This window comes from Sardina pilchardus, chromosome 6 (assembly GCF_963854185.1).
Source record: "Sardina pilchardus chromosome 6, fSarPil1.1, whole genome shotgun sequence".
Lineage (NCBI taxonomy): Eukaryota > Metazoa > Chordata > Actinopteri > Clupeiformes > Clupeidae > Sardina > Sardina pilchardus.
In genome coordinates this window covers 21227191-21242012 of record NC_084999.1, presented here as the reverse complement: position 1 = coordinate 21242012, position 14822 = coordinate 21227191, and the positions used below count along the sequence as shown (strand labels likewise).

General features: G+C 46.2%; 2 protein-coding genes across 2 annotated transcripts in view; both read left to right on the top strand.

The window, feature by feature from the left end:
* Positions 1-3976, top strand: part of LOC134082949 (multiple epidermal growth factor-like domains protein 8) — a 7556-nt gene extending 3580 nt beyond the window's left edge. Inside the window, exons 8-11 of the mRNA XM_062539014.1 lie at positions 56-266; positions 682-896; positions 2945-3140; positions 3710-3976. Coding sequence (XP_062394998.1) covers positions 56-266; positions 682-896; positions 2945-3140; positions 3710-3780 — 693 coding nt within the window. The 3' untranslated portion in view covers positions 3781-3976. The remainder of the gene's footprint in view (positions 1-55; positions 267-681; positions 897-2944; positions 3141-3709) is intronic.
* A 779-nt stretch (positions 3977-4755) lies between these two features.
* Positions 4756-14822, top strand: part of megf8 (multiple EGF-like-domains 8) — a 37030-nt gene continuing 26963 nt past the window's right edge. Inside the window, exons 1-12 of the mRNA XM_062539012.1 lie at positions 4756-5161; positions 6246-6519; positions 8357-8520; positions 9960-10169; positions 11129-11309; positions 11686-11774; positions 12140-12353; positions 12832-13012; positions 13399-13544; positions 13760-13867; positions 14225-14376; positions 14648-14749. Of these exons, the coding sequence (XP_062394996.1) occupies positions 6348-6519; positions 8357-8520; positions 9960-10169; positions 11129-11309; positions 11686-11774; positions 12140-12353; positions 12832-13012; positions 13399-13544; positions 13760-13867; positions 14225-14376; positions 14648-14749 (1719 nt within the window). The 5' untranslated portion in view covers positions 4756-5161; positions 6246-6347. The remainder of the gene's footprint in view (positions 5162-6245; positions 6520-8356; positions 8521-9959; positions 10170-11128; positions 11310-11685; positions 11775-12139; positions 12354-12831; positions 13013-13398; positions 13545-13759; positions 13868-14224; positions 14377-14647; positions 14750-14822) is intronic.

Here is a 14822-nt window from a genome sequence, read left to right as displayed (position 1 = left end):
CGTATCAATACTGAGCCTCCCACTGGGTCTGTATCTCTCTCTCTCTCTCTCTCAGCCTGCCCTGCAGTGTAAGTGGTGCACCAACTGCCCTGAGGGCGCGTGCATGAGCAGCACGGTGAGCTGCACCTCGGAGAACGACTGCAAGATCAACCAGCGCGAGGTCTTCCTGTCCAGCAACTGTGCCGAGACCAGCTGCGAGGCCTCCGACTGCCCCAAGTGCACCTCCTCTGGGAAGTGCATGTGGACACGGCAGTTCAGACGCACGGGTGAGATGTGGCAGCGTGGGCATGTCATTGTGTGTGTGTGTAATGTATGTATGTATGTGTATTATGTATGTGCATTAGATTTGCTGTTGTTACTGTGTAGATAGATAGATCTAGCACTCCAGTTGTGTGCTTTCCACTCCCTTCACTGATTAAGTGTTTGTGTGTGTGTGTGTGTGTGTGTTTGGTGTCTTGTGATATTGCTGTACTGGAAATGTGATCACAAGATATTTTTTACATCTCATGTTTCATGCCCTTATTTTAAAAAAGAGAGCAGCATCTTTTCACTATATTGCATTAGATTTGCTGTTGTTAGATGTCCATGTCCTGCAAGACCAGCTGTGTGCTTTCCATTCCCTTCACTGATTAAGTGTGTGTGTGTGTGTGTATGTGTGTGTGTGTGTCTCTGTCTGTCTAGGCGAGACACGGCGCATCGTGAGCGTCGACCCGACCTACGACTGGACGTGCCTGAGCTACGGCTTGCTGAACGTGTCGCCCATGCAGGTGGAGTCGTCCCCTCCGCTGCCCTGCCCTGAACCCTGCCACCTGCTGCCCGGCTGCACCCAGTGCCTGGCCTCGCACGGGGCCGACGGAGGCTGGCAGAACTGCATCTGGAGCATGGCACTGCAGCAGGTACCAGCCAGCACAGTCACACGGGGAGGGGCATCTGTGTGTGCCTGACTGTGCTCAGGATCAGGTTGTCTTGTGGCACCCCACTCACTCTCTGCTTTATGAGGCTACATTTGGTGCAAAACTTGTGGCAATAGATTTTGCTCTACAAAATTCTGAAGCTTGATTCCGCCACCTAGCTCTACAGATACAGATAAAAATCACAGGTAAGAATCAGTTTTGTGAGTTTTGCACCATTTATCTCAGATATGATGCATAGATGACAGCATGGTAAACAGCATTTGAGATTCCTAGCGGCAGATTCAAGCAGTTGTAGTTATTGGGCTCTTCTCATTCGTCTTTTTGTCTATCCTCCCTTCCTCCCTCCCCTCTTTCCTCTGGTCCTAACCCCTCCTAATACATTTTGTGAAGGACACAAGAGATGGAATGACAGGAGGAGGCGGAATGAAGGAGAGACCGATATGAGAGATGTCCTGCTCACTCACAAATCACTGTTAAGAGACGTCCATTACTGATGATGCGGTGCATCACCTATAGGCTAGATTAGAATGAACAGACACGCAAATTGCAGAGAATATGAGCTTATACCAAAGCCTAAAAATGTGATGAACATGGACTCTTTCCACTTATTGACCCTGATAATGAGGTAATGTTTGATAGTTCTCAAGACATGAATGAATACTTATTATATAATGCATGAAAAAAAAATAACAAAAAAAGTTTTCATGGTACAACAGTTCATGACAATCCAGCATATAAAGGTCCTTTTTTTGGTTTATATTATATCTATTATCTACTAGTTTATTAACTCAAATAAATCCCTCCAAACTTGTTTGAAACCGAAAGTTGACAGACTTGGACCAATAATCGCACAATTCCGACTGAAAACGCTTCCGTGTAGGATACTCTTGTGTTTCCTCGTGTATCGGGCCTTCCACCTCCCTCCTCTCTCCTCGGCCTTACCTCCTCTGGTTGCAGATATATGAATGAGATGTCCTCGATGACGTTGGGCTTTGAATGATTTCTGGGGCACAAGCTGGAGGATGGAGGACCGAAGAGAGAGGGTTGAGAAGAGCCCATTGACTGCGTGCATGAGAAAATGACCCTATTACGGTGGCCGAGAAGTGCAAAACAAATTTACATTTGATGCAAATTTACAAAGTGCGAAACATATTTAGCCTACATTTGAGAGTGCAAATCTACAATGTCCGAGCACAAAATGGGATGTCATAAAACAAAATTACAATCCTGTGAACACTTTTACCACACTTTTACAAGTCTCAATACAAATTTACGAAGTGCAGAATCTGACTGAAAGCATGGGTACAGTACAGTAGTTATGATGACATAAGGACGGTGATTCCTTCATTTGGTCAGTGTCAAATGATCAGGGAAAACTTCATTAAAGCAACACTAAAGCACTTTTCCTCTGTCGCACACACGCTATTTGTTTATCCAGCAAATAACAGACAAGGTAGAATATGTTGCATGATTTTATGAAAGTATGATGTATTGCAACATCGAAGCAAGTCCAATTTGTAGTTTCTGATGTCTCATTTCATCGAACTACAGATACACTACCCCACCTACAGTAGTTACTGTACATAGTGCGGTTATAGCCGATAGAGGGCCGGGAGTGAAAGCAGAAGTGTCTTTCACCCTGTTAAGAGTTGATGAACCGCTGAAATGATTTTGGAAACATTATTTTAAGGTAAAAACTCTTTAGTGTTGCTTTAATAATTGTGTTTATTTTTTTCAATCAAGAACATTATGAAGTTATATGATATGATTGTCACTTTGTATGGTGTGATGATGGCAAATGGCAAAATCTCAAATCTCTAATTTAATCTAACTTATAACTCCATAGCTAAATATTGGATAGTTGCCCTTGCTGTTGCCTTACTGTTTGTTTATAGCCAGAAATGCCAGTCAAAAGATTTTTAATATTTCATTGTTTGATCTTCATCATATTTTTTTTCATCCCTCCCCCCCCCCCCCCCCTCTCTCTCTCTCTCTCCCTCTCCCTCCCTCTGTCTCCCTCTCTGCTGTAGTGTATGAGCCCGTCGTTCGTGCCCCTGCGCTGCGAGGCGGGCCAGTGTGGGCGTCTGCTGTCCAGCGGGGACTCCTGCTCGCCCCAGTGCTCCCAGCTCACCCAGTGCTCCCAGTGCATCGCCCGGCCGCAGTGCGGATGGTGTGCTGCCCGCGGGGGCAACGGAGCTGGACGCTGCCTGCAGGGAGGCCTGGACGGTGAGCCAATCGCTGGGGGTGGTATAATCCCTTGGTTTGATCGCAAAGAAGTATAGCTACGGACTTAGGGATCAGCATTGTTAAGCTTACTTTATGCTCCCCTTTCATACTGAAAAGCACCCTTATAAGAGTTTTATTTTTTACCTTAACATAACATTCCCAAAATAATTCTGATGGAACATAAACTAATTTCTGCCAGTGTATGAGCAGCCCTCTATACACGATTACCGACCTAGCAACTATGGACCATTAACACAATATGGTTTCTGATAATGACCAGCGGACAATACATTATCCTCTTTATCATATGACTTCTTGCCAAATTGAGGAAAGAGACTTCACACAATGTATCTTGAAATTATGTTATGTGAGCATAACTGTTTAACTGCAGAAAGGCTACAGTGCCAGTGTTTTGGAATTAGCTTGATTGTCAATGTGTTGGTTTAGTGAAGACCTATTGGAACATAAGGCTAGACAGTGAATGAATTGTGAGCTCTCCGCTCCCTTCACTGATCAACTGTGTGTGTGTGTGTGTGTGTGTTTGTGTGTGTGTGTGTGTGTGTGTGTAGGTGTAGGAGTGAACGAGAACACGTGTCCGCAGTGGAACAGCACCTGGTCCTTCCTGCGCTGCCCAGAGTAGGACGAGTGTGCCAACGGTCACCACCACTGCAACAAGTCACAGGACTGCCACGACCTGCCGCAGGGCTACTCCTGCACCTGATGCCGTTTATGCACCTCCATAATTTCGGAAATAGCGTTTACGCACCTCTGAAGTGCGTTTATCCAGCTCTATAGATATCTTGCTATATTCTAAATAAAAGCTTGTCATTTTACAATTGTCTATAGCTTTATATTGTTCATATTGTTAGTTTCATGTAGTTGAATCTGCACAGGTAGCCTACCATCAGATTGGAACTGAGGATATGCACCAGTAGCCTATGCCATGGTCAACTGGTGACAGCATTGTGGTTTGCTTGATCACAGAAGTTTACCCAGCTCCTTTTTACCACTACATCCATGGATGCAGCAATTTATGTGTTCAAAAGTGTTTCATCAGTGGTTTGGTTCATGTTTTTTTTTGTTTTTGTTTTTGTTTAATAAAAACCACTCATTTGCTACGGAGATTAGACAGCAAACTAAGTAGAAGAGTTATCTGATATCAGAGGCTATAGCATTAGGCTGTATGTGTTTAGCCTAGTTGATAACTTATTTTGGTTGGAAATCATATTATTTGTGTAGAATAGAAGGCCTAACGTTTTAGGCTTAGGCCTACAGTAATGGCTGTGTAGAAAACCCTGGCCCTGGCCCTGGCTCTGGAAGTGTGGCAAGACCGAGCCATACACAATTTCAGCAATTCAATAGATTATCCCAATTTGATTGTTTTTTTTTTTTTGTTTTGAGCTTAAAATAAAAAATAAAAAAAACATAATGAAAGAAAGAAACTAAAGAAACGCGGATAGTTTTTTCCCAACGCAAACCTTGCAGTACTGTTTTGGGGCAGTAGAGGGAACAGTTTTCTCCGTGTTTACCACCGGGGCTTTTGATAACGGGTAACAACACATTGTGATGACAACCAGCGCGCACTAGGCATCTGAGCGTAATTGTGGCGATTGCGATTTGCATCGTCTGCTATGATAAAACAAAAAATCAGCGTGTCTGGGACGGTGGAAATAGCACGCCGCATATAAAACGAAGTTGGGTGCATTTATAACCTGAAATATGGAGATACGTGCTTTATTCTGAATGCATCCGGGGGTGCGCTAAGCAGCCCACCCAGGTACCATTCCGAACACAGGCCAACCCTTGGTGTAGGCAGCCTTGTGGGCAGCTTGCTAGCTGAGCTCAGCAGGACAGCTATCCGTTGAGATTCAGGCAAGGTATTCTTGCTATAACGGCGCAAAACAAGAACCGGGCGGATATTGTAATTTACTCTGGAATATACATGTTTTTGTCCATGATGTAACTAATTCAGCCGACCGTATTAGGACACGGAGGACATGGGGATAGAAACATTGGATTTGGTGAGTAACGTTAAAATCATAACGTCAACAATAGTATTGGGAACAGCTGGTCGTTGGCTAGCTAACCAGCTAGCAGCTATATGTGTAAAAGACGTTGCATGTTGCTGCAATATTTCTGCTGCTACAATTGTTTTTGTTCATTGTGCAATTTGGTATTATCGTTTAAGTGGTATACATTTAACATGTTGATGATATGGTTTTAAAAGGGCAATTTATAATTCTAGCAAGCTAACTAGCTACATTTGTATGCTATCGCTAGATTTGCTATGACATTTCATGTTGGTTACTGCAGCTTGCTAGCAAAACAGCTGGTTAGAAAGCTAAAAAGCTAATGCAAGCTAGCGGTTTAAAGAGACAGTGGTGCCGACTAACGTTAACGAGGACGAACAGGAAGGACTTACATTTAGAAAAAGTAGTAGATAGCTTTCAGCCAGCGACTGATTATACGGTTTTCCATCGTGTAGTCTTTATTAATATGGAGCCAATCATTATTCTAGTTAGCAGGCTGTAACTGGAAACGAACTTACTATTATTATGTTAGCCTGCTACTACTAGATTGCCTTCTGGGAAGCTAACGGTAACTTTCAAGTTAGTCCTTGAATGTTCATTAACGCTATTCCATTAATGTTTCCTTCTGGAGTTGTTGAATGATTGTACCAGCTGTCTTATTCATAGGCCTAAGCAAACTCTGTTCAGGACCACCATTTTATCGGGCTTCCCATATATGTAATTGAAAGCTAGCCCACTCAGTTAAAAACACCATAGCTGCTACCCACCACATAACATTTGTAATCAACTTCAAGTGATCGGGGGATCCCAGGCTACGTGAGCTAGAATGACTATGATAGTATTTTTCTACGCATCTGCACATTGAAGCAAGATCGCCTGCCTGCCTGTAGCTCAAATTCTGTTGCTGAAGATAATGATGATGAAATCAGTTCTCTAAAATTAAGCATTACCGGTACACTGTTTTCTGTCTGGAAACGTGCCGATTTGAACACATCCTGTTCTCAGAAGTCCATTTGCACCCAAACTTCTGTACTCACACACACCATAATGCTCTAATTTCCCTTTGCCCCTGTAGGTTGCCAGCCTGTGAGCCAACTCTCTCTGGCATCTCATCCACTTCACCCACCTCAGCTACATCTCCCCCCACGTCTCCCTCCTGTCCCGGGCAGAGGAGAGGATGGCGCTCCTTCTCCAAGCCCTTTTGTGGATGGGACTGCTCAGTTGGGTCCCTGGCTGCCTGGCTGGTGACTGTAAGGGCCACCGACTGGTGCTGAGGGGTCCACCAGGATATGTTTCAGACGGACCAGGGAACTACTCTGTGAATGGAAACTGCGAATGGCTAATCAAAGGCAAGTTAAAGTGTTTGAATTACATTTTTCGCTTTGATGGGTCTGATGAGGTATTGTTCCAAATATATGGATAAAGAAGAAATCAGTTATTTAGTAGATGCCAGAGTGAAACTTCTGATTGGTGAGCACACCCAGTGCACAAGAAGCACAGCGCCCCCAACCAACTGTAAAGATCACCAATCAGAATTTGTGTGCCCCTCATTCACTACGCACACCCACCAACCAGAAGTGACACAGGAGGAGTGTCATGGATGATGACATGAAATTATGTCACGAATGTGACCAAATTAATTGTGCACAAATATTTATGGCTTTTGCGATTAGGTAATAGTGTTTTTTCATATTGCGATAATTGTGCAGCTGTGTCTGATGTTTGATACTGATCATATAAACTGTGTAGTGCTATGAGAGATGATCACGCTGTGAGATGAGAGATGATCACACAAATATAACCATCAGAAACAACACAGACCAAGTAGGGTTGCACTGATTTACTTCATTATTGTTATGAATTATACCCTTTACTGACAGGGAAGTGGACATGTCCGCAAGACAAGTCTGCAATGCATTTTCAAGTCTTTCAGCCCTTCATAGCACTGTCTATCTCTGAATGTGCCAGTCTGCACAATAACATCGAGCTCAGCTAGTGCAGAATATATGCAACATAACAGATAAACATCAGACGCTGCCATTGGTAATTAGCACAACACACATTGCACAGTGCTCTGCAGGGAAATGGAATCCTCACTTACCACCACCATCATAATGTGCAGCACTCGCTCGGGTGATGCGCCGCAGCCATTATGCAGCAGAGCGCGCTCACCACATCCCAGCTTTTAGGCGGAGAGTGAAGGAATGAATGAATCAGCCAATTGCACTGGGGGATGATTAGGGGGCCAACTTGAATAGCCTCAGGAGTATTTCAAGCAGGACACTGGGGAACCTCCTACTCGTGGTAGTTCTCTGCTGGGTTCTCGTCTGAAGGACGGCATCTTTTACAGCAGTGTCCCCGTCACTTAACTGGGGCGCTGGGATTTGATATTTGGCCAGAGGGACGATTACTTCCTACTAGCTGAACACCAACACCTAACCAAGGCCACACTTGCTTAGCTTAAGTAACATGGTATCTGTTGGTCTGGGTGAATGTGACTAATTGTCATGTTGTTACTGTTAGCAGATGCAAGTACCAGATAATAATAAAATAGCGGCCAATGCCGATAATAATTAGGCTGATATGTCAGTAACCCCAAGTGATGGTGTCAGTTTGTGAAAGCCTACACTTCCATTTAAATATAATATAGATATATGTTGCCTAAACATTGCAGTATATAGTTCCAGCAGACATTTTCCCTCATATTTTTCTTAGCTGAAATCTCTTGAAGTGTCACATGATGAAAGGGATAATGATGGTTGCATCAAGACCAGATAATTTAGTGACAAGAGTACCATCAGAACCATTGGAAAGATACTGTAGAAAACGTACAGGAGGGCTAGAGTTAGCATTTCAAATCAGAATTTTTTTACCCTCTATCCTATTCTCAGTATCATCTTGAAATCGGCACTTCCTCAGAGTTTCACTGCATCAAACGCTGTCCTAGCTGAAGGCAGTTGGCTTTGAATGCATGCAGACTATCGCTGTTGTCCCTGTGAGAGCCAATTTGCATGAATTTCATTGGTCCTCTCAAAGGGCTCCCTCACAACCCATATGAAGCATTTGATGTTGTGAATCATGAGAAGTGTTTTGCCCAGACCAAATTGTTGCTCACACATCATGCGTTTGAAATGTCCCTGGCTGTCAGTGTGATTTACTTCGAATATGTTTCATCTTCTCTTTTAGCTCCCGGTAGCAACTACCGCATCGTTCTGAATTTCACCTTCATGGAGACGGAGTGCACCTATGACTACCTGTTTGTGTACGACGGAGACTCCTACCAGAGCCCGCTGCTGGCCAGCCTGAGTGGCAACACCCGGCCACAGCCCATCGAAGCCAAATCTGGCCAGGTACCCTCCTCCGTGTGTCTCCTGTTGACTCTGCCTGTCCATGTGTAGTGCCATGTTGCTGTTGCGCCCTTTTGTCAATCTGCCTTTGGTTCCACTTGCCCACCTCTAGTAGACCTACAAAGACCTGTTCTGTACAGCTGCATTGATATGATTAGATTACTATTTTTGAACGAAAAGGGGTTGATTTATACTGAAGGAGATTTTCTTGAATGCCTGCCCATTTTGAATTCTTTGTTGAATGGAAGAAGTATGTTTGTCACCTAGATTAGTATAGCCTAGTATTTGTTTGGATTAGTTTATGAATGGAGTTTTGTATTTGGTTTGTGTTTGTGTGGCTGTTGAGGCTGTTACTCTGAAAAAAGCTTTTTTTTTTACATAATCAAAAGAGGTCTGTTCATAGCCGGGAAGTAAAGTCTAACAAAGATGTTGAATCATCCTACTCAGTCACTGTCGAAGAAAAGACAGATGGATTATTTGAAATGGATACAGTGCTCTTTGGAAATGTTCCATCCAGATTTTGACAGACAAATATTTAGTGTCTTGAGAGAACTGAGCTGGGATTTGACCTACTGTAGGGTGTTGTAAAGGAGGACATTGTTCATTCATCACATACAAACCAACATGGAGGCAGCCACAGAGAGATGCACTCTTCTACAGTTGTTGCATACCTTTATGTATACATTATGTATAGATCTATATTTACTTTTCTGATCCGTTATCAGTTCAGCAGTGAGTGAAGACCTTGAATTAGGAGTTTTGTCATCCTGTATTGCAAGAAGCTCATCTGCAGTCACTACATGTTTACACAAGGCTTAGATGTGATGTTTTGTGAACGCAAATACAGTTAGCCTCACTTAACAATATTAACCTACTCTGGAGACCTCACTAGTGTAGACTAAATGTGCTCCCGGTAGACTAACTCTCAGTGAATAAAGGGCGTGGTAAGACGAGCGGCCTGTGTCCCGCTAGTTTGGCACTGATCCGGCACCCTCCTGCAGTGCTGTCCTGCAACTTCAGACGAGCAAGCGAGGCGGCCTTTGTGTCACGCCAGTACTAACGCCTCAGCTCCTGTTTCGTATCGCTCATTTGAGTCTGTGGGAGGGTGTTGTGAGCAATTCGCCGCTCTAGAGGAAAGGAGAGGAGAGGAGAGGAGAGGAGAGGAACGTCTCTCGCCTTCCCTGCTGTCAGCGTGAGCTCCTCTTTTATGAAGGAAGTGAGTCACAGAGCAGGACCAGCCGCAAACCACAAGATTGTTTCCTTACTGTGTGTGTTTGCGTTGTGCATCTCTCTCTGTGTGTGTGTGTGTGTGTGTGTGTGTGTTTGTTTGTGTTTGTGTGTGATGTTCATGTTTAATGCCGCCTTGTTTTTTCCATTTCTTTCCACTCCTCCCTCGTCCGCTTCTGTTTTCATGCCAACCCCCCCCCCCCCCCCCCCCCCAGATGCTGCTCCATCTCTTCAGCGACGCCAACTACAACCTGCTGGGCTTCAACGCCACCTACTCGTTCTCGGTGTGCCCCGGGGCCTGTGGAGGTCACGGCCGCTGCGACACGGCCTCCTCCCGCTGCCAGTGCCACCAGGGCTGGGGAGGCGAGGACTGCACCACCCCCCTCTGCTCCGTGGCCTGCACCAGACACGGCCACTGTGACGAGGTGAGGACAAGAAGGAGGGAGAGGGAGGGAGAGGGAGGGAGAGGGAGGGAGAGGGAGGGAGAGGGAGGGAGGGAGAGAGAAACAGACAGAGGGAAAGGGAGGGGGAGAGAGGGAAGAGAGGGGGAGGGATGGAGGAAGGAAAGGAGGGAGAGAGAGGCAGGGAGAGAGGGAGAGAGAAAGAGGTGATAGAGAGAAACAGAGACAGACAGAAGTGGGAGAGAGAGAGAGAGAGAGAGAGAGAGAGAGAGAGAGAGAGAGACAGAAGTGGTAGAGAGAGAGAAGGATGGATAGAGGGAGGGAGGGAGGGAGAGAGAATATGGACAGCCAGAGGGTGGAAGACCAGTGATTGCTGTTATTTGTTGACAAGACTCGTGTGTATGTGCCAAGTGTCTGGGGGGGCCAATGATGAATTTACAAGTGAGAGGACAATGAAGATTCTATTCTAAAGAGAGGTCTACAGCCAGATTCAGAGGGAGAGAGGGAAAGGGAGGGAGGAACTGAGTATGTATGATAGACAACAAGAAGGTTGGAAGACCTAGAGGAAAGGACACAAAAAATGCTGAAAAAGAAATGACTGTGAATTCCACTCAGTAATTGACTTCTGGCTCTCGAGGAAGGTGGATAGGTGTTTAAGTGTTTAAAGTTAAAGAGTGAATGTCAGGCCTATTTTTATCCCATGCTATCATCCCATCTATAAGCCATGCCAGAAGTACTTCTGTACAATTTTATGCTATTCACTCTGTCTTACCTAAAGTACTTTCCTTAAGGCATGAATGGTTGAGGCATAATAAGCCCATTAACAATAGAAGCAGCTTTGATTTTAAACTCTATATTCAACCCTCAGTGCATTTTTAAAAGGTCAAAATAACAGTCACAGCAGTCCAAATGTTAACCTCTCGCCCCCCAATCCTTCTCTGTCTTGCACAAACACACACACACACACACACACACACATGCAGAAGGGTGAGCATTGCAACTGCAGCTCTGGCTACGTCGGGCAGAGCTGCCAGCTCGGTCTCCACGACGACAGCGGCGCAGACCAGTGGTGGGAGGTGAGCGAAGGCGACGTGAAGGTGCCCCCCCGCACCGCCTCTGCCGGGGTCTACCTGTCCTCCACGCGGGCCATGTACCTGTTCGGAGGTGAGAGGCGCTTCTCATTGTGTGTTGGACGGAGGCGGACATCCCGGATTCTGAAAGTAAAAGTCCTACCAAGTATTTGATCCAACCATTTAGTAAACCAACTCATCCTAATTAGCTGCCAGGTAGATCAGATAATTAGTGATATCACCTGTGTTAAGTGCACAGATAGAAAGAATACAGTATATGGCAGGACTTTTACTCTTTGGAACCAGGAATGTCCGCCTCTGGTGTTGGATAAAGACGTAATGTTAACCGGAGGGGATTGAGGAAAGCCTAATGGTGTGAAGGGGGATATGAGGAGATGCTGAGGAGAGCCACATGGTAGCAGGTGTCTGTGCTGTGGATAATCCTGTTTTCTTGCTTGTTTCCTGCACAGGGTTTGACCTGAACAGAGCCCTGGGTGACCTGTGGAGGTTCAGCTTTGAGGCCAACCTGTGGGAGAAGATGTCCATCTCCAAAGCCCCAGTAAGAGCCTGCCATTAATCACGTGATCCCTTTGGCCATGCTGATGGCTTGTGACAACCCGTTTTTATCAAACAACTTACTACTTGTAACACGAGTATGATGGACAACGGGATTACACAATAACACCTCAATAATTCTTGTCATGCAAACAACTCGTCTTGGATTCAAATGAGCTTTTTCCCTTCCCTTAGTCTTTCATTTTGGTTTCTTTGGTTTGTCTGTAAACATCTGACCTTATTTACAATTTCTCTGTTTCTGTCTGTCTCTACTCCCGTCTTTTCCTCCATCTACCTCTCATTCTCTCATCCCTCTCTCTCTCTCTCTCTCATTTTCTCTCTCTCTCTCCCTCTCTCTCTCTCTGTCAGGCCCCACGTCACTCCCACACAGCTGTTGAGTGGCAGGGCTTTATGGTGATCTACGGTGGCGAGCTCTCTGACCACTCTCTGGCCAGTGACGTGTGGATCTACCGGCCCCAGCCGGACGTATGGGAGCAGCTGGGCCAATCAGACGCCCCGGGCGCACCACGGCTGGCCAATCACGCCGCAGCCATAGTGGATAACTATCTCTATGTGTTCGGGGGTAAGTGAGGACGTCTGACTGCAGAATGTATTTGCTTCGGATGACTGACCCAGTAAAAGACCGGAGCACTCAGATAACTTTTTCAAATGTTAATGGTGCAAGTGACTATGTTGTATGTTTTTGGTTGTTGATACCATCTCTTCTGCATTTAAGTATGCATCATTACATATGCCAACACAGACGTGCACATGCACACATACAGTACACAATGACAGACATACACACATATACACACACACACACACACACACACACACACACACACACACACACACATACAGTACACAGATAAGACATAATGGCAATATAATGACCCCCTGTGCAGAATGTGTGGCCTGGCCCTGTATGACCTCTCTCTTTGTCTACACCCCCCCCTCTCTCTCTCTCTTCCCCTCTTCCTCTCTTCATGTGTGCATCTCTTTGTTTCCTCTCTCTCTCTCCGTCTCCGTGACCTCGTGTGTGTGTGTCCTCTGCGCAGGCCGGACGGAGGAGGACATGTTCTCGTCGTCCCTGAGCCGCTTCAAGCTGAAGGAGGGCGTGTGGGAGGCGGTGCAGCCGTCGGGGGGCAAGCCGCCGGCCACCGCCGGACACAGCATGGTGTTCCACACCCACTCCAGGACGCTGCTGGTCTACGGCGGACACCGACCCACCTCGGCCAGGTACAAAAAGAGATGGAGAGATGGAGAGGGAAGCGTGGCACGTGGGACATCCATAAGAAGAGACGGATGAAGGGCCCACGTGTCCGTGTTATCGCTTTGCTTGCTACCTCGCCAACGTATTGTTGTGCAAAACATTTGAAGTGCCATATTTCAATTTTGTGTTCAATAAAGTTTTGAAATATAAACACAAGTACATTCAAGGTCATGTGACACAAAGAGTTGTACATAGTCATTCTGGTATTCTTTCATTTGCCTTCAGAAGAGTTCAAATTGGATTCAGCGAGTACAGTAGCGTTCCTTCTGACAGCCCTAGTTGATGATAGCTGAGGACGGGTTGTTTTCCTTCAGTGCTCCTCTGAGGTCCGCCTCCTGTTCGCCCCTCACAGGTTCAGCCAGCGCGTCAACTCCACCGACGCCTTCCACGTGGACCAGCGCTTCTGGACCAACTTCCGCTCCCGCTTCACGGCCCACGGCCCGCGGGAGAGGGCCTTCCACTCCGCCACCATCATCGGCAACTACATGGTGGTGTACGGTACGTTGCAGCTCCCGCTTTCAGGAACTCAATAAGAAATTTCGATGCTGTTCTTTGGCTCCAACCATATCCTGTGCCAATGGAGTGCACTTGTCACCAGATCAATTCTTTGAATACTTAGTACATACTTAGTTGTAATTGAATATTTATTATACATTGATTTGACTCCAACCCCAAACCCTCCCCATATCTCCTCCCATCCTCTCCTCGTTCAGGAGGGAATGTTCACATTCACTACCAGGAGGAGAAGTGCTACGACGACGACATCTTCTTCTACCACCTGGGTTGCCACCAGTGGGTGTCTGCTGGGAAGACCGTCAACAGTGAGTCAATTACAGAAGTCCATACAGGTTTTGATGCCTTTGGTCAGGAGGAGTTGAGAGTCCAGTAATTTCAGGACTGCTTGAACTCTGCTCCAAGCAGTGCAAAGTGATTTTGGCTGTCGCATCCTCTTTGCTCCTGCTTGACACATTCAAATCTTCAGTTCCAAACACATTTGTATGAAACCAAACGCATTAGATAAACACAGCAGTGTTTTCCATGAAAGTGTCTACAATATGAGTGTCCAACAGCAGACACACTCATCGATTCACCTGTAGTACCACACAATCATCTGTCTGAGTGCTCTATTAACTCTTTTCTCTCATCCTCTCTCTCTCTCTCTCCCTCTCTCCTCTCAGGGGGCCACGCAGTGAGAGGGCGCTACTCCCACGTTGCCGGCGTCATGGAGGGCCGCGTACTCCTGGTTGCCGGGGGCTACAGTGGCGTTGCGCGGAGCGACCTGGTGGCGTACAAGGTCCCGTTGTTTGTCAGCAGCGACCCCGGGAAAAGAGTGAGTGCCCACAGAGACCCAGGGCGACCGGCTCCGACCGGCTCCGACCGGCTCCGACCGGCCTCGGCGCTCCTCACCTCGACCTGTGTGCTTTAGCCTTAAGGGGAAAAACAAAGCCCTCCTCACAGTTAATGAGCCACTGTTTGTGGTGTAGGTGTGTTTTTGAATGGTTACGTAATGTATGAGTGAGTCATAGCACAGTAGATTCATTGATTTGCTTTTTTTTTGCTCTCCGTGTGTGTGTGTGTGTGTGTGTGTGTGTGTGTGACAGGATGCGTTGTGTGCTGAGGCCCCAGATGAGAGCATTTGTTTGAAAAACCCAGAATGCAGTTGGTGTGAGGGCCGCTGTCGGGAATACCAGCCTACAAATCCGGTAACTCCCCTCTACACTTCTCTAAACCTCCCTCTTTCTCTGTCTCTGTCTCTCTCTCTGTCTCTCTCTCTCT